This window comes from Dendrobates tinctorius, unplaced genomic scaffold (genome assembly GCF_039654945.1).
Source record: "Dendrobates tinctorius isolate UK_male_01 unplaced genomic scaffold, ASM3965494v1 ptg000070l, whole genome shotgun sequence".
Classification (NCBI taxonomy): Eukaryota; Metazoa; Chordata; class Amphibia; order Anura; family Dendrobatidae; genus Dendrobates; species Dendrobates tinctorius.
This window is the reverse complement of record NW_027361738.1, coordinates 22261276-22281288: the sequence shown is the minus strand read 5'-3', so window position 1 is coordinate 22281288 and position 20013 is coordinate 22261276. Positions and strand designations below refer to the sequence as shown.

At 43.2% G+C, this 20013-nt stretch overlaps 1 protein-coding gene across 3 annotated transcripts in view; it reads right to left on the bottom strand.

Moving 5' to 3' along the window:
• LOC141095454 (ATP-dependent translocase ABCB1-like) overlaps positions 1-20013 on the bottom strand; it is a 485663-nt gene that overhangs the window by 368136 nt on the left and 97514 nt on the right. For 2 of the 3 annotated variants that reach the window (XM_073581458.1, XM_073581459.1), the window contains exon 5: positions 1474-1618. The exons of the other annotated variant lie outside the window; for it this stretch is intronic. In XM_073581458.1, coding sequence (XP_073437559.1) covers positions 1474-1618 — 145 coding nt within the window. The remainder of the gene's footprint in view (positions 1-1473; positions 1619-20013) is intronic. 3 annotated transcript variants of the gene reach the window in all.

The following is a 20013-nucleotide window of genomic DNA, read 5'->3' as shown; positions in this document are numbered from 1 at the left end:
TGGACAACCCCTCCAACCCCATACTGACATCGCTATTTTCTGTTTTTTTTTTTCTTCCAAGAGTTTTTGTATTTTTCCATCAAAATAGTCAAATGAGAGCTTGATGTTTGTGAGATGAGTGTTACTTTTGAATGACACCATTCATTTTTTCATGTGATGTACTAGAAAGGGGGAAAAAAAATTCCACGTTTACCAAAACTGAAAAAGTGCACTTCCACAATTGTTTTTTTTTTTCATTTTATTTATTTACCTTGTTCACTATCTGGTAAAAATTACCTGGTAATATGATTCTCCAGGTCAATATGATTACGGAGATACCAAACATGTGTAGAGTTTTTTTTAAGTGGCAAAAAAAAACCTCCGTAAATTTGTAAAAAAATTAAATTTTGCTTGTAACACCATTTTTCAAGACCCGTAACATTTTACATTTTAGGTCAATACAGCTGTGAGAGGGTTTATTTTTTTCCCCCTGAGCTGATGTTTTTATTGATACCACTTTTGTGGCAGTTACAACTTACAATATTTTGATAACCTCTTATTGAATTTTTTTGTACATTTACAGATCAGACTAATTAATGTCTCATTTTTATAGATTGAACTCTTAAGCTGTTCCCATGATGAGCGTTTATCACATTTTTGACAATGCATATTTTTCGCTGCGTCAAAATCTCACTGCCTTACAGTTCCATCAATGTGGATGAAATTTATAGAAATCTCCTGCCCACTGTGCTTTTTTTAGCGTATAATGACCTACGGTGCTTGTTTCAAATCAGCAGTATTTGTGGGTACACTGAGTTTTCTTGTGCAGAATTTCCCCATAGACTAACATTAGGTGCGTAAAATCCATAGGTAAAAAAACGCACAAATATTATAAGTGCGTTTCCATAGCAGAAACGCATCAAAAACAAGTGTAAGCCATTCCTAAGTATGCCAATAAAGTTTTTTACAAAAGCATGACACACCACCAAGAGACAAAAAAAAGCATCAAAAATGGAATAAAAACACACGTTAAAAAACCACACACAAAAATGCAATAAAACCTAACCTAATTTCAATAATAGGTGCAGAAATTCTGCAACATCAAAACACACCAAAAGCTCATTGTGGGAATGTAGGAATGCCAAATACATCTATTTTTTATCTCTTTTTTTAATGGGGGAAAGGTTTGGGGTTTGAAATTGACCATCCAATCGCTTGTACCATACAGAGCAATACCATAAACCACAGACTTCCATGAATTTCAGACCCATGCTGGCACTGGCTTTCCATAAAAGAACAGTTATGATAGGCTGGGGGGGGTCATCAACAGCCCACAGGCTGTCCATGAAACCCATCAGCACCGCGCAATCGTGTCACAGTTGCAGAGAATGACACACCCCACTACCAGCATATTACATAACTTTAAGTCATATGTTGGTAAAGGGTTAAGATTTTTTTTTGTATTTTTCTAGTATTTTTTTTAAGTTTACTTACCATTTGTGCTTGTTCCAGTTGCGACAAAATTTTCTGCCAAGTATCCAAAGAAAATATTGACCATTGGCCACCCTATTCCACTGACAGCACCACAAATAATTCCTATTATCATGAGGATGATATCCCATTTATCTGCATAGCACCACTAGAAAAGAACATAAACTATATTGTCATTGAATTTAGTTACTTTTTTTCCATTCTTTTATTATTTTTCCCTCCTTCCTTTCTTGTCGTGTCTAAGTATTGAGCTTAGAATATAACATTTACAATTAACAGTGAAAGCACACAGCAAGACGAGATTGTAGATGTGAACACATAACCTAGTAACAATCACTGTCTGGTTTAGCAACTGTTTTGAACACAATACCACAGAACAGAGATAGTTCCCTTACCAGATTTACTTTATACAGGATAATGGTGTTTTAGTAATATAATGCAGGAGAAAGTCTTACACAACTGTTCTGCTAGACTCCTTCTTAGGCCAGTGTAACAGCTGCATGTGTGTAGCTGCATGTATTTCTATGCAGCTGAATGCTCCACTTCGAACCACCGGCGGCAGTGCCGTGTATTGAAGCAATAGACTCGCACGAGTTTCTTGCATTGCACTTGCAAGTGTGACACCGGCCTTACAAAATGACTGCTTTACCAGAACATTCTTACCCAAAATGCATTCGTTTTTCCCACGATGCAATAGACAGCTTTACAGAAAAACAACATGTAATACAATTAAATGTCACCAGATGGTGGTTTTACCACATTAGATTTCACTAACAGAGTATTACATCTTGTTAAAGTGGCATCAGTAATTTTAGCCTCTGCATTTAGCCTAATGGTAAGATTAGTGACAATCTGATTGTGATGTTCATTGCAGTCTTTCAAAAGTTTTGCTGTTATGTCACTGCATTATATTGTATTTATATTGAGAGGAATAAACAAACAACGAGCTTATTATATCACCTCACTAATCTAATTAGCTATTCCCTGTTCTCTCTTCCATGCACTCATCACTTTGTACCTGTACTTGTATTTAGGTAATTAACAAGACAATCCCTATCAAGGAGTGGTTCTGTAAGGGGTGACCACAGAATATTTCTCTGCTCTCATCTTTTTTGGCTGTTGTTCTTGTCACTTTTGCATTTTGTCATTTGCTCTCACCCCTAGAGATAATGTAGCATGAGGTGACAACTCACAGAAATTGCTCAGGTAATGCAGCTCATCCAAAATGGCACATCAACGCAAGCTGTGGCAAGAAGGGTAACTGTGTCTGTCATCAAAGTGTCCAGAGCATGGAGAAGATACCAGCAGATAGGTCAGTACACGAGGAGACATGGAGGGGGATGTAGAGGGCAACAACCCAGCAACAGAACAGCTACTTCCTCCTTTGTGCAAGCAGGAACAGGAGGAGCAGTGCTAGAAATCTGCAAAATGACCTCCAGGCCACTAACATCCATGTGTCTGCTCAAACTGTCAGAAACAGAATCCATGACGGTGGTATGAGGGCCCGACATCCACAAGTGGGTGTTGTGCTTACAGCTCAACACTTGCAGGGCGATTAACATTTGCAGAGCACATTAAGATTGACAGATTTGAGATTGGCGCCCTGTGCTCTTCACGGATGAAAGCAGGTTCACATGGAGCGTATGTGACAGAGTCTGGAGACGTAGCGAAGAACATTCTGCTGCCTGCAACATCTCTCAGCATGACTGGTTTGGGTCAGTAATGGTGTGGGGAGGCATTTCTTTGGAGAGCCACACAGCGCTCCATGTGCTAGCTAGAGTTAGCCTGACTGCCATTAGGTATCGGGATGAGATTCGCAAAGCCATTGTGAGACCATATGGAGGTGCAGTGGGCCCTGGGTTCCTTCTGATGCATAACAATGCTAGGCCTCATGTGGCTGAAGCATGTCAGCAGTTCCTCAGTGTGAGCATCCTCAGTGTGAGCAGAAACGTTGCCATGCCATGTGGGTCTGAATAAAATCCACATTTCTTCACTTAAAGTCTATGGAATGCTGTCTTCCCTTTTTTCATTTATCTGGATTGGGGCAAGTATTGGATGCTTTGCTGTGGAGGCTTGTGCACCCACTTATTGGAAATGTGCTGTTCCATTTTTTTCTTATATACACTGCTCACAAAAATAAAGGGAACACTTAAACAACAGAATATAACTCCAAGTAAATCAAACTTCTGTGAAATCAAACTGTCCACTTAGAAAGCAACACTGATTGACAATCAATTTCACATGCTATTGTGCAAATAGAATTGGCAATTATAAAGACACACTCAATAAAGGAGTGGTTCTGCAGGTGGAAACCACAGATCACATCTCAGTACCAATGCTTTCTGGCTGATGTTTTGGTCACTTTTGAATGTTGGTTGTGCTTTCACACTCATGGTAGCATGAGACAGACTCTACAACCCACACAAGTGTCTCAGGTAGTGCAGCTCATCCAGGATGGCACATCAATGCGAGCTGTGGCAAGAAGGTTTTCTGTGTCTGTCAGCGTAGTGTCCAGAGGTTGGAGGTGCTACCAGGAGACAGGCCAGTATATCAGGAGACATGGAGGGGGCCATAGGAGGGCAACAACCTCTGCTTTTGTGCAAGGAGGAACAGATGGAGCACTGTCAGAGCCCAGCAAAATGACCTCCAGCAGGCCACAAATGTGCATGTGTCTGCACAAATGGTTAGAAATCGACTCAATGAGGATGGTGTGAGTGCCCAAAGTCCACAGATGGGGGTTGTGCTCACAGCACAACACCGTGCAGTATGCTAGGCAATTGCCACAGAACACCAGGATTGGAAAATTTGCCACTGGTGCCCTGTGTTCTTCACAGATGAAAGCAGGTTCACACTGAGCACATGTGACAGAGTCTGAAGATGCCATGGAGAGCGATTTGCTGTCTACAACATCCTTCAGCATGACCAGTTTGGCAGTGGGTCAGTAATGGTGTGGGGTGGTATTTCTTTGGAGGGCCGCACAAACAACCCTCCATGTACTCACCAGAGATAGCCTGACAGCCATTAGGTACTGAGATGAGATACTCAGACCCCTTGTGAGACCATATGCTGGTGCTGTTGGCCCTGAGTTCCTCCCAATGCAGGACAATGCCAGACCTCATGTGGCTGAAGTGTGTCAGCAGTTCCTGCAAGATGAAGGCATTGAAGCTATGGACAGGCCTGTCCATTCCTCAGACCTGAAACTGATTGAGCACATCTTGGACATCATGTATCGCTCCATCCACAAATGTCACATTGCACCACAGACTGTCCAGGAGTTGGCAGATGCTTTAGTCCAGGTCTGGGAGGAGATCCCTCAGGAGACCATCCTCTGCCTCATCAGTTGCATGCCCTGGAGTTGTAGTGAGGTTATACAGGCACGTGGAGAGGCCACACACACTATTGAGCATAATTTCCTTGTCTTGAGGTATTTCCACTGAAGTTGGATCAATCTGTAACTTGATTTTCCACTTTGATTTTGAGTATCATTCCAAATCCAGACCTCCATGGGATATTAATTTGGATTTACATTGATTATTTTTATGATTTATTATTCTCAACGCATTCCACTATGTAATGAATAAAGATTTGAAACTGGAATATTTCATTCAGTGATATCTGGGATGTGGTATTTTAGTGTTCCCTTTATTTTTTTGAGCAGTGTATATATATATATATATATATATATATATGTATACATTGGGGGAAATAAGTATTTGATCTCCCGCTGATTTTGTAAGTTTAATAATAATAATAATACATTTTATTTCTATAGCGCCGACATATTCCGCAGCACTTTACATTTCAGAGGGGACTTGTACAGACAACAGCAATTACAGCATAACAATAATCACATAGATCATAACAGATACCAAGAGTAATGAGGGCCCTGCTCACAAGCTTACAATCTATGAGGAAAAAGGTAGACACGAAAGGTGGGTGGTAACAATTGCCCTGATTGTATGGACCAGCCATAATGTTAAGTGTGTAACAGTACAGATGCAGAGGGCTAATGGATGTATAAAGCATGTGGGAACATGATGCGGGGAACCTGGTTATGGTAAAACTTTTGGCTGTGCCACACAGGGATAGATTAGGTTAATGCATTGAGGCGATAGACCAGTCTGAATAAATGCGCTTTCAGGGCACGCTTAAAATTGTGGGGATTGGGGACTAATCGTATTGACCTGGGAAGTGCATTCCAAAGAATTGGCGCAGACAGGAGTGGGAGGTTCTGATTATTGAGGATGCTATCCTCAGGTCATCAGCAGAACGGAGGGCGTGGGTAGGGTGGTATACTGAAACAAGGGAGGAGATGTAGGGTGGTGCTGAGCCATCGAGAGCTTTGTGGGTGAGGGTAATAAGTTTGTACTGGATTCTGGAGTGGATGGGTAGCCAGTGTAATGACTTGCCCAAGGTAGAGGCGTCGGTATAACGATTGGTGAGGAATATGATCCTGGCTGCAGCATTCATGACAGATTGGAGGGGGGAGAGTTTGGTAAGAGGGAGACCGATTAGAAGAGAGTTACAATAGTCGAGACGAGAATGAATAAGAGAAACAGTAAGAGTTTTTGCAGAGTTAAAAGAAAAGGTCGAATTCTAGAAATGTTTTTGAGGTGCAGATAACAAGAGCGAGCCAGTGATCGTATGTGGGGGGCAAAGGCAAGCTCGGAGTCAAGTATGACCCCAAGACAGCGGGCATGTTGCTGGGGAGTAATAGTGGAACCACACATGGAAATGGCAATGTCGGGTATAGGTACATTAGTAGCGGGAGGAAACACAAGGAGTTCAGTCTTTGACAGGTTCAGTTTCAGATAAAGTGAGGACATGATGTTAGACGCAGCATTTAGACAATTGCTGGTGTTTTCTAGAAAGGCAGGCGTGATGTCAGGAGAAGAAGCATATAATTGGGTGTCATCAGCATAGAGATGGTACTGGAAACCAAATCTACTGATTGTTTGACCAATAGGGGCAGTGTACAAAGAGAAGAGGAGGGGGCCTAGGACTGATCCTTGAGGAACCACAACAGTAAGGGGAAGATGAGAGGAGGAGGAACCAGCAAAAGATACAGTAAAGGAGAGAGATAGGAGGAGAACCAGGAGAGAACGGTGTCCTTGAGGCCAATGGAATGGAGCATAATGAGGAGGAGCTGATGATCCACAGTGTTGAATGCTGCAGAGAGATCCAAGAGAATTAGCATGGAGTAATGACCATTTGATTTAGCTGTTAGTAGATCATTAGAGACTTTAGTGAGGGCAGTTTCAGTAGAGTGTAAAGAGCGGAAATCGGATTGGAGAGGGTCAAGAAGAGAGTTATCAAAGAGATAGCGGATAAGACGGGAATGGACCAGGCGTTCGAGGAGTTTAGAGATGAAGGGAAGATTAGAGACAGGTCTATAGTTAGCGGCCCAGTTTTGGTCGAGGGATGGTTTTTGTCATGGTCATGTGTGACTGGACACACCGCCTCCAGCAGGGCGAATTTATATGACACGTGTGACCCTGGATACACCACCTCCAGCAGGGCGAATTTAAATAAAAGCACGTGCAGCCAGATACACCACCTCCAGCAGGTGAATTTCAGTAGTACACGTAAGTCTGGATACACCGCCTCCAGGAGGGCGAATTTCAGAATAAAGGGGAAAACCAGGGAAACAATTACAATGGTGGCCCTGCGATAGGGAACAGGGACGTGGAGACCTCCTGCACTCCCCTGAGTCAGTGTCTCTACACTCCTAACGATCCCTAGGCCGGTTCCGCACCGGGTGCCGATCAGGATGCCTAATATCCATAGCTCACCCTGCACCTCGCCCTTTCTAGTGAAGCGGACGGTGCAGAAACTAATCCCTCCACTGCACTAACACACACATAAGGAAAAGAGACAAACAGGGAACACCACTTAGCTTTGCTCTGTTGCTAATGCAACCAGCAACAGAGTCCAACACCTGAGTGCATCTTCCTCCGACCGTGTCCAACACCTGAGTGCAGCTGTCCAGCAACAGAGTCCAGCACCTGAGTGCAACTGTCCAGCAACAGAGTCCAGCACCTGAGTGCAGCTTTCCAGCAACAGAGTCCAGCAACTGAGTGCAGCTCTACACCATAGCTGCCACTCCACCAAGCTATGCAAGAACTCCTCACTGACACCATAGATGCCACTCCAGGACTCTGACTGAGCTGCACTGGACTCTCCTACAGCTCCTTCCTTCACCAAGGATGGTTGGAAAAGACCAATAATATCACCAACAGTGAGTGAGCACAACTGACACACCTTTATTGAGCAATCACACCTGTTAGTGATTCCCGAGCAATAACACCAACCACCACCGGGGGCAAACTAGAACTAAAAACACCAGTGCAATGACCATAACGGCCACCGGGAGCAAAACCAACCTTAAGCACACAGCTTAAGGAAAAAAAAAAGGTTACTTGTACCTTTATCTGTCAGATCCATCCGGGATCATGACAGTTTTTTAAATAGTGGATGTATGATGGCATACTTAAATGAGGAGGGAAAGATACCAGAAGAGAGAGAGAGGTTAAATAATTTAGTTAGGTGAGGGGTGACAGCAGGGTAAAGGGACTGGAGTAGATGTGACGGAAATGGGTCACTGGTGCAAGTGGTTGTGAGAAAAGAGGTAAGGAGCCTGCTTACTTCTTCTGTGACTGGTTCAAAATCAGAGAGTGAGCTAGGTGCAGTGGGGAGGGAGGACAGTGCATAGTATGAGGTGATTGGGAGATAATGTCCTGTCAGATCTGGTCAAATTTTTGTTTGAACTAATTCGCAAGATCGTCAGCTCGAAGCTCCGTGGTTGGGGCCTGTACTCTTGGGTTGAGTAGAGAATGAAAAGTGTCAAAGAGATGTTTAGGGTTATTGGACAGTGAGGTGATGAGGGTGTTGAAATAGGTTTGTTTTGAGAGGTGAAGGGCAGTGTTGCATGTTCGAAGCATAAACTTATAATGGATGAAATCTTCATGTAGATTGGATTTTCTCCACAGATGTTCAGCGCACCAGGAGCACCGCTGCAGGAAACGTGTTTGCAGGGTGTGCAGGGTTGTCGCCATCTGTGTTGTGGTGTTCTATATATAGGTGGTGCAAATTTATCAAGGGCACTTTGAAGTGTTTCATTGTAATGCTTCAATGCAGAATCAGGACATGAGAGGGAGGAGATAGGGGCCAATGAAGACTGCAAGTTTTTCATAACTTTCTGGGTGTTAATGGCCTGTATGTTTCTATAAGTATGGACAGTGGGGGTGACCTGAGTGGCCTGGCAGTTCTTGATAGAGAATGAAAGAAGGTTGTGGTCAGAGAGCGGGAGAGGGGAGTTTGCAAAATCATCAACTGCACAAAGCCGAGAGAAGACCAAGTCGAGGGAGTTTCCGTCTTCATGCATTGGAGAATTAGTAAGCTGCGAAAGGCCAAACGAGGAGGTTAGAGATAAAAGGTGAGTAGCAGATGGGTAGAGGGGAAGAGCAATGGGGATGTTGAAATTGCCCATGATGAGGGTGGGGATGTCACAGGAGAGAAAATGTGGAAACCAAGTGGCAAAATGATCCAGGAACTGATGGGAGAGGCCGGGAGGACGATATACCACCGCTATTCGCATGGAGAAGGGAGTGTAGAGTCTGATGGCATGGACCTCAAAAGAAGGGAAGACAAGTGAGGGTACTTGAGGGATAACCTGAAAGGTACATTTTGGTGATAGGAGCAGACCAATGCCTCCACCTGCTCTATTGTCTGATCTTGGGGTATGAGAGAAATGTAGTTCACCATATGAAAAAGCAGCAGCGGTAGTGTCTGACTGCTGGATCCAGGTTTCAGTAAGAGCCAGAATGTTAAGAGAATTAGAAAGGAAGAAGTCATGAATGACAGAGTGAGAATTCCAAAGGGCACAATTAAGAGAGACAGATGGCATGCAGGGAATATTAATAAGATTAGAGGGGTTTCTGAGTGTAGCAGTTGGGGGATTGACTTTCTATAACATGGGGGACGAGGGTTGGGAGCAATGTCTCCTGCGACTAGGAGAAGGAGGATAGAAAGAGTGAGCAGATGGTTAAGTGATTTGTGAGAGCGTCTCTAATGTTGAATGGTGGGACTGAATGGATCTGTGCAATTTAGCAATGTGAAAAGAGCATGAGTGCTATACATTGGAGAGGAAAGGAGTGAGGGGCCGATATGGATGGAGTGTAGAGAGTTAATGCCAGGGCATTGGATGTGTGTGAATGCAGCTGCCAGGATATAAATTATACAAATGCATATGGTAAATATTTGTTGCAATACAGATGAACAGGGAATAGATGTATATAAATGTCTCACCTGTCTTCTGCCCTGTCTAACTGCCATGTTATAACTGCCTCATACTTCGATCAAATGTACTTCGATTAAATGTGCATAAATGCCCCTGCATAAATGCCTTCCCCCAGCTATGTCTGAATATATAGGAGGCTAAGGCTTAGATCTCCTTTTTTTTTTGCTCTCTCTTCTTGTTAATCATTCAAACTAAATTGAGACAGCAGGACCCAATAATTGTTGTAGTCAGATAAACAAATGTCCAGCACTACATGGATCATAAAGCAGTTTGAAAAGTTTCATGACCTCACAACATAAGGGGACAAGCAGAGTAAGTTGAAATAACTAGATACCAGATATAAGCTTGCATAGTTGAAAACACATATGTAGCATTCAGGATTAACTGCTTGCTGACATTGAATGGAGTGGAGACACACATGAGTTGATTCAGAGCAGAGATTGAAAAAGCTGGTAAGTTTGCCCACTGACAAAGACATGAACAGTCTGTAATTTTAAGGGTAGGTTAATCTTAACATTGAGAGATGGAATATCAAAATTAAAATCCAGAAAATCACATTACATAAATTATGTAAATGTATTTGCATTTTGCAGTTAGAAATAAGTATTTGATCCGTCTGGAAAACAAGACTCAACCCCTTTACCCCAAGGGTGGTTTGCAAGTTAATGACCAGGCCAATTTTTACAATTCTGACCACTGTCCCTTTATGAGGTAATAACTCTGGAACGCTTCAACGGATCTTGGCAATTCTGAGACTATTTTTTGTAACATATTGTGCTTCATGTTATTTGTAAAATTTCTTTGATATTTTGGTGGAAATATGGAAAATTTCGCAGTTTTCAAACTTTGAATTTTTATGCCCTTTAAACAGAGAAATATTTCATACAAAATAGTTAATAAATATTATTTACCACATGTCTACTTTACATCAGTACAATTTTGGGAAAAAAAATTTTTGTTAGGAAGTTATAAGGGTTAAAATTTGACCAGCGATTTCTCATTTTTACAACAAAATTTACAAAACCATTTTTTTAAGGTACCACCTCACATTTGAAGTCACTTTGAGGGGTCTATATGGCAGAAAATACCCAAAAGTGACAACATTCTAAAAACTGCACCCCTCAAGCTGATCAAAACCACATTCAAAAAGTTTGTTAACCCCTCATGTATTTCACAGGAGCAGAAGCAATGTGGAGGGAAAAAATGAACATTTAACTTTTTAGTAACAAAAATGATATTTTAGCAACATTTTTTTTATTTTCCCAAGGGTAAAAGGAGATTATTGCCCCCAAAAGTTATTGCAAAATTTCTCCTGAGTACGTTGGTACCCCATATGTGGGGGGACCACTGTTTGGGCACACGTCAGAGCTCAGAAGCAAAGGACTGCCGTTTGACTTTTTCAAACTAAAATTGACTGGAATTGAGATTGGATGCCATGTCGCGTTTGACCAGCCCCTGATGGGCTTAAACAGTGGAAACCCCCACAAGTGACCACATTTTGGAAACTAGACCCCCTAAGGAACTTATCTAGATGTGTAGTGAGCACTTTAAACCCCAAAGTGCTTCACAGAAGTTTATAACGCCGGGGCGTGAAGATAAAAAATCCTATTTTTTCAGCAAACATGATAATTTAGTCCCCAAGTTTTTATTTTCCTAAGGGTAACAGGAAAAATTGGACTCCAAAAGTTGTTGTCCAATTTGTCTTGAGTACGCTGATACCCTATTTGTGGGGGGAAACCACTGTTTGGGTGCACAGCAGGGCTCGGAAGGGAAGGAGCGCCGTTTGACTTTTTCAAACTAAAATTGGCTGGAAGTGAGATTGGACGCAATGTCGCGTTTGGCAATCCCCTGATGTGCCTAAACAGTGGACATCCCCCCACAAGTGACCCCATTTTGGAAACTAGACCCCCTAAGGAACTTATCTAGATGTGTGGTGAGAACTTTGAAACACCAAGTGTTTGACTAAAGTTTATAATGCCCAGGCATGAAAAAAAAAATTCTACAAAAATGATTTTTAGTACCCAATTTTTTATTTTCCCAAGAGTAACAGGAGAAATTGTGCCCCAAAAATTGTTGTCCAAATTGCCCTGAGTATGCTGGTACCCCATATGTGGGAGAAAACTACTGTTTGGGAACACTTCGGGGCTCGGAAGGGAAGTAGTGACGTTTTGGAATGTAGACTTTGATAGGATGGTCTGCGGGCATCATGTTCCATTTGCAGAGCCCTGATGTGCCTACAGTAAAAAAAAAAACACAATTGAAAGCATTTTGGAAACTAGAACCCCAAGGAGCTTATCTAGATGTGCCGCCTTTTTGGAACTAATCTACTATTTCCTGTAAATTAAATTAGTACTGCATGGAGGTGTGGTACAATTTGAAGCAATCCTTCACACACAGGCCAGGTTTGTCGGGGCAGGTGTCGCATTGATAAATTATGTCCTTGCGTATTCCCCTTTTGTAACACACTCGGCACCTTTCTTGCCATTTACCTCTTTTTCCAGTTTGCAGGACCCTCCCCCGAGAAATGCTGACCTGGTATGATACGAGCACTTTCAATTCCGGAAGTACTGGAGCCCACTCCTTCCTGAGTGCTGAATATCAGGGCCTTAACCTCTACCTCCCGTAACACTGAAGGTACGACGTATCAGTGTGGTGTGCACATTGCGACAGCAGGAAAGCGTTGCCATTTGTACGATGGGCACGGGCAGCTTTTTTTTACCACACCTTGGCCTTTCTCAAAGCACTGTATGGTTGGAGGAGTTGATCAGAGAGATCAATGCCCTCCATGCTTTAGTTGTACCCCAGTACACTTTCTGGTTTGCAGACCTGTGTAGAGGTACCTAGTACAGTGCTGAGGGTGCTACCATCACCATGCATGGTGGTCAAGAGAAGGACATCCATCTTGTCCTTGTACTTGATCACCAGCAGGTGGTCGCTACATTGGGCTCTGCTGTCACCCCTTCTGAGCATCTGCCCGAGTAGCATTCTTGGGAGTCCTCGCGCAGAGAGGGATTTGTAGAGTGGGATGCTGGCATAAAAATTATCGGTATAAAGGTGATAACCTTTTTCTAGCAGTGGGTGCACCAAATCCCACACAATTTTCCCACTTACTCCCAGGACAGGAGGACACTCAGCTGGTTCAATCCTGGTGGCCTTCCCTTCGTAAACTCTAAACTTGAGGGTGTACCCTGAGGTACCTCACACAGTTTGTAGAGTTTGATTCCATACCTGGCACTCTTCGTGGGCAGGTACTGACGGAATCTGAGCCTTCCCTTAAAATGAACTAAGGAGTCATCCATACAGATGTCCCTTTGGGGCACGTACACTTCAGTGTTATGAATGAGTCACCGAGGAGGATAGCAGGCCCAGGCTAAGCCACAGAAAACCAGAGAGGTTGGTAACTAAGCGCATTGCAGACCCCTGATCCTGACCACACAACTAGCAGTAGTCCTGGAGCGTACCTACGATGATCTTAGACGCCTCGGTACAGCCGCAGAGCCAACTAAGCCTAAAGCAAGAAAGGGGAAATCTAAACTGCCCCGGAGCAGACCCCAAAGGAATAGATAGCCCCCAAACATATATTTTCGGTGAGACAAGATGAAAACACAAGCGCAGGCAGAAAAATAGACTGAGCAAATGGTGGGGTCCACACTAACTAGACAGGACAGGAAAGGAAAGACACTGTCTGCAATCACGCAAAAAACCCTGCAAAAAGTACAACACGTCTGATACACTAAAACACTGAAGTCGCTCGTTGTCACCCCCCCACTATATCAGCACTCTGGTATATTCTGAAAAAAAAGCAAAAAGAGACCAATATAAAAGGGAACAAAACAAACTGGCACATGCAGCAACATATGGGCGGTGATTCAGCACAGCCCAAGCCGGAGCTGGCTGACCCACACCAAACAGAGATAGACAAAACCAGATCAAATGCAAACAGAATAGCAAATGATCCACTTAGCTGAACATGCAGGGAAAATGCAGGAGACATCAGACCTCAGCAGGAACAGGAAGAAAATCACCAGTAGGGATAGAGGGAGTCAGCTGTCTTAAATCCCAATCAGAAACCCCAGATCTCCAATCGTCTTCCTCATTATCAGGTGGCAAGCCTCTGTCAATCAGATCAGCTCCACTACCTCCAGTAACCACCAGAGGGAGCCCATAAAGAGAACTCTCAATCTGACCAGCTCCACTACCTTCAGTACTCACCAGAGGGAAGACAGAGAGAGAATTCACAACACTTCAGCAAACTTTTTGTTGATGTGTTCGATGACCGGCTGAACTTTGAACAGATGGTCAAAGTTGGGATCATCTTGTGCGGGACACTGTGCATTATCGGTATAATGCAGGAATTTGTGGATGGCCTCAAAACGCTTCTGGGCCATGACCATTCGGAACACTGGAGTGTTATATAAAATATCAACACTCCAATATTGCTGAAGTTCTGACGTCTTCAGGATCCCCATGTGTAGGACAAGGCCTCAAAACTGCATCATTTCAACTGCGTCTACAGGAGACCAAATAGCAAATGATGAACTGGGGCTTTGTTCCCAAAATTGATGAGCGTACAAATTAGTTTGCTCCACCATGAGGTTAATAAAATCCTCAGAGAAAAAGACTTCGAAAAGTGAGGCTGGTGGTGTCAAGCTTGATTCCTGGTTCTGCCACAAAATCAGGTATCAGTGGCTCATAATTTTTGGGGGGCAAGGTCCGTATGGGGTCCGCAGTGGGATGCGCTGGTTCATCTACATCTTCGAGAATCATGGGTGCTGCCTCATCTTCTGTCCTGGGACTTCTGTGTGGCAGTTCCACAGGACCAGAGAACTGCCAGAGGAGGAAGATGAGGAGGAGGAAGAGGAAGAGGATGAAGAATTGGAAAAGTAAGTAAAGAAAAGTGGGATCCTTTTCCTTGCTATCAGTGCCAGAGGCAAGGTAAACATATGCCTCCTCCAATGAATAGTGCTGTTGGCATTAATGTGATGGGTGGGACATTTTTTTATGAGTATGGTGGTATGGTGCGTGAGTGTATTTTATTGATAACTATATGTATTTGTGGGGGGATAGTGATTCGTGCAAACTATTCTTAAAAGAAAAAGCTAAAAGAAAAAAAGCAAATAGGGAGAAAAAAAATGCCTGTGAAAGGAAAAGTCTAAAACAGCAGGCACGTGCTCTGATAAGTGAACTGCGTCACTTATCAAAGTTCGGCGGCTGCTGGATGTGCACATGGGGGTGGCAAAAATAAAACTAACAGCAGGCCCTAGCTCTAATAAGTGAACTGCTTCACTTATAAAAGTTTGGCGGCTGCGGGATGTGCGTACAGAGTTGGCGCAAAGGGGGCTGAGAAAAAAGCGAGCACTAGTGTTGATTGGTGAACTGCATCACCAATCAACGCTCGGCAGCTGTGGAAAGGGGGTGGAGGGGGGCAAAAGGAGGGGGGAAGAGGGGATGGGGTGGATGAAAAGAGATCGGGCAGCAATCAAAGATGAACACTTACGATTGTAATCAGGTGGCACAAAGAGGGTGAAAAAAATGGAAAATGGCAGACACAAGCGCTGATAAGTGAACTGTGTCCCTATCAGAGTTTGACAGCTGCAGGATGTGCGTACAGAGATGGCGCAAAGGCGGCTGAAAAAAAAAAACGAGCATGAGTGTTGATCGGTGAACTGCGTCACCAATCAATGCTCGGCGGCTGCTAAATATGCACATGGAGGTGGCGCAAAAGGGGGTGGAGGGGGTAAAAAAGAGGGGAAGGGGGATGGGGGATTGGGGGGATGAAGAGAGATCAGGTAGGAATCATCACTTACGGTTGTAGTCTCTCTTCTTTTTTCTTTCTTCTGTCTTCTGTCTTCTTTCTTCTCTTCTTTCTTCAGCAGGCCCAGCACAGGAGGAGCTCTGGCAGTGTGACCACTCTGCGGGAATCCTCAGCTAGTGTGAGGACCCCTGCAGTGTGGTCACACAGGTCAGAGACAGGTGACAGACAAGTCACAGAGCAGTCATACCGCTGCTGTGACCTGTCATTGATGGGATCGATGATCACATCAATCCCACCAATCAGAGCTTTCCCTGGTGACCCTGGCAACAGCCTAGGATTGGAGCTCGCAGCTCTGATCCTAGGGCAGGTCACTAGCAGGGTACAGCATGGTCACACCGCAGCTGTGCACTGTGATTGATGCGATTGACGATGACATCAATTGCACCAATCAACAGCTGCAGGGCCTGTCTTAGGCCCCAGCACATTATCGGTGCTGTTACAGCACGATCAAATCCAGGTACCGGCAGGGCACAGCGCGGTAACACCGCTGCTGTGCATTGTGATTGGCACGAACGATGCACTCGTCAATCACGCCAATCCGGGGGGCTTTCGCCTGTGCCTGGCGTGACTAGGCACCGGCCTAGGATTGAGCACATTGGTACTCGATCCTAGCTTGGGACCTCATTGTTTCAGCTGATCTCATTGGCTGAAACAATGAAAAAGGCTGTGATTAGCTGTTCAGAATTGAACAGTGAATCACAGCGATTGGGAGGCCAGATGGAGTCGGACACAGCCTGGGATGCCTACGTCATCATCTCTAGCGTAAGATGGCGTCGGAATTTTAATGCAATCACCACGACTTATGTCGCAGTGTCGCATTAAAGGGTATGAGGTACTATTCCATCTATGGTCATAGGGACCCGGGTCACCTAGACGGAATAGTACGTCAAAGGTCAGAGAGGGGTTAATACTTGGTGGCAAAACCCTTGTTGTCAAGCACAGCAGTCAGACATTTTTTGCAGTTGATGATGAGGTTTGCTCACATGTCAGGAGTAATTATGGTCCCCTCCTCTTTGCAGATCATCTCTAAATCATAAAGATTTTGAGGCTGTCATTTGGCAACTTGGTGTTTCAACTCCCTCCATACGTTTTCTCTGGGATTATGGTCTGGAGACTGACTAGGCCACTCCATGACCTTAATGTGCTTCTTTTTGAGCCACTCCTTTGCTGCCTTGGCTGTATGTTTTGGGTAATTGTCTTGCTGGAAGACTCAACCACTACCCATTTTTAATGGCCTGGTGGAGGGAAGGAGGTTGTCACTCAGAATTTTACTGTACATGGCTCTATTAATTCTCCTGTTGATGCAGTAAAGTAGTCCTGTGCCCTTAGCAGAGAAACACCCCCAAAAGCATAATGTTTCCACCTCCATGCTTGACAGTGGGGATGTTGTTCTTTGGGTCATAGGCAGCATTTCTCTTCCTCCAAACACGACGAGTTGAGTTAATGCCAAAGAGCTCAATTTTTGTTTCAACAGACCACAGCACCTTCTCCCAATCACTCATAGAGTCATCCAGGTCTTCATTGGCAAACTTCAGATGGGCCTGCACATGTGCCTTCTTGAGCAGGGGGACCTTGCAGGCACTGCAGGAATTTAACCCCTTAACCCCTGGACCTTTTTTTGGTTTTGCGTTTTTGTTTTTCGCTCTCTTTATTCCCAGAGCCATAACTTTTTTATTTTTCAGTCAATATGGCCATATGAGGGCTTGTGTTTTGCACAACAAGTTGTACTTTTGAATGACACCATTGGTTTTACCATGTCATGTACTTGAAAATGGGAAAAAAATTCCAAATGATGTGAAATTGCAAAAAAATGCAATCACACACTTGTTTTTTGCTTGGCTTTTTAGTTAGGTTCAATAAATGCTGAAACTGATCTGCCATTATGATTCTCCAGGTCATTATGAGTTCATAGACACCAAACATGTCTAGGTTTTCTTTTATCTAAGTGGTGAAAAAAATTACAAACTTTATTAGAAAAAAAATTGTACCATTTTCCGATATCCGTTGCGTCTCCATTTTTTGCGATCTCGGGTTGAGTGGGGGCTTATGTTTTGTGCGCTGAGCTGACATTTTTAATGATACCATTTTCGTGCTGATACAATATTTTGATGGCCCGTTATTGCATTTTAATGCATTGTCTCAGCTAATGAAAAAAACGTTATTCTGGCGTCTTGATTTTTTTCTCACTACGCCGTTTAGCTATCAGGTTAGTCCATTTTTATTGATAGATCAGGCGATTTTGAATGCGGTAGTACCAAATATGTGTATGTTTGTTTGGGGTTTTTTATTGTTTTATTTTGAATGAGGCGAAAGGAGGGTGATTTGAACTTTTATATTTGCTTTTTTTTAGATTTTTAAAAACATTTTCTTTTTACTTTTGGCATGCTTTAATAGTCTCCATGGGAGACTAGAAGCTGCCACAACTCGATCGGCTCAGCTACATAGAGGTGATGATCAGTTTGCCTCCATGTAGCTGAATTACTGACTTGCTATGAGCGCCAACCATGGGATTTCCGCATACATAGGAATGCATTGTTCTGCTTACTTTCCGCATGTGGCTATGCCCACCACGTGCAAAGTAAGTGGAAAATGTGTGGATGGTACCCACGGTCTGGAGGAGAGGAGATTCTCCTCCAGGCCCTGGGTACCCTATCCCTGTAAAAATTAGCATTAAAATAAAAAATCGTGATATTCTCACCTTGCAGCTCCAACACAGCGTCCCCAGGCCTCAGCGATGCTCCCACCAAGTCCCGTTCCCAGCGATGCCTTGCGACAATGACCTTTGATGATGTCGCGAGACCACAACGTCATCAAAGGCCAATGTCGCAAGGCATCGCTGGGAACAGGACTTGGTGGGGGCATCACGAGGATCGTGAACACTGCGTGGGACCCTGGAAGGTGAGAATATTACGATTTTTTTTTTTACTATTTTTAACATTATATCTTTTTACTACTTATGCTGCATAGGCAGCCTCAATAGTAAAAAGTTGGTCACACTAGTCAAACACTATGTTTGACAAGTGTGACCAACCTGTCAATCAGTTTTCCAAGCGATGCTACTGGAAAACACTAGCATTCTGCAAGCTAATTACGCTTGCAAAATGCTATTTGTTCGCGGGAAATACATGGGAATTACAAATGCGGATTTCTCGCGTATTTCCCGCGGCATGGAATTGCTAAATTTCCGTGGAAATTTCCGCGGGAATTCCTGACATGTGCACATAGCCTTAATGTTTGGTAGGGGATCAAATGCTTATTTCTCACTGCAAAATGCAAATAAATTTATATGATTTATACAATGTGATTTTCTGGATTTTATTTTTGATATTCTATCTCTCAATCTTAAAATTAACCTACCCTTAAAATTATAGACTGTTCATGTCTTTGCCAGCTGGCAAACTTACAAAATCAGCAAGGGATTAAATAATTATTACCCCCACTGTATATATATAGTTAGTTAAAAACTACAGCGCTGTCGGTCAATGCAAAAGGTTAATAAACCTGAAACCTGAATGTTTAACCCCATCATGACAGGAGGTATTTTCATTTTTGTTTTTTGGTCCCCTTCTTCCCAGAGTCATAACTTTTATAATCTTTGATAAATATGGCCATGTTAGGGCTTGTTTTTTGCGGGATGACTTGTACTTTTGAGCGACAATATTGATTTTACATATCCTTTACTGGAAAATGGTATAAAAAAAGTCAAAGTGCGGTGAAATTGCAAAAAAAAGTGCAATTCCACAGTTGACTAAACGCAAAAAAACTGACCCACCAATATGATTCTCCAGGTCATTACGATTTCATAGACCCCAAACATGTCTAGGTTCTTTTTTATCTAAGTGGTGTAAAAAAATTCCAAAGTTTGTTAAAAAAAAATGCACCATATTTTGATACCCATAGCATCTCCATTTTTTGTGATATTGAGTTGGTTGAGGGCTTATTTTTTGCATGCTGAGTTGATGTTTTAAATGATACCATTTTAGTGCAGAGACAATCTTCTGATCGCCCGTTATTGCATTTTAATGCAATGTTGCAACAACCAAGAAAATGTAATTCTGGCGTTTTGACTTTTTTTCTCGTTACGCCATTTAGCGATCAGGTTAATTCTTTTTTATATTGATAGATCGGGCGATTCTGAACCCGGCAATAAGAGGGCAAAAGAGGAGTGATTTCAACTTTTACATTTTTTTAAAAAAATATTTGTAAAAACATTTTTTTTTACTTTTGCCATTCTTCAATAGTCTCCATGAGAGCCTAGAAGCTACCATAACCGGATCGCCTCTCTTACATACAGGTGATAATTAGATTGCCTGTTTGTAGCAGAATTGCTCAACTGATATGAGTGCCGACCTCCTGGCAGGGCTCATAACAATCCGGCATTGACAACCATTGGGGTCTGCTGGAGACCTCTGGTTGTCATGCCAACCCA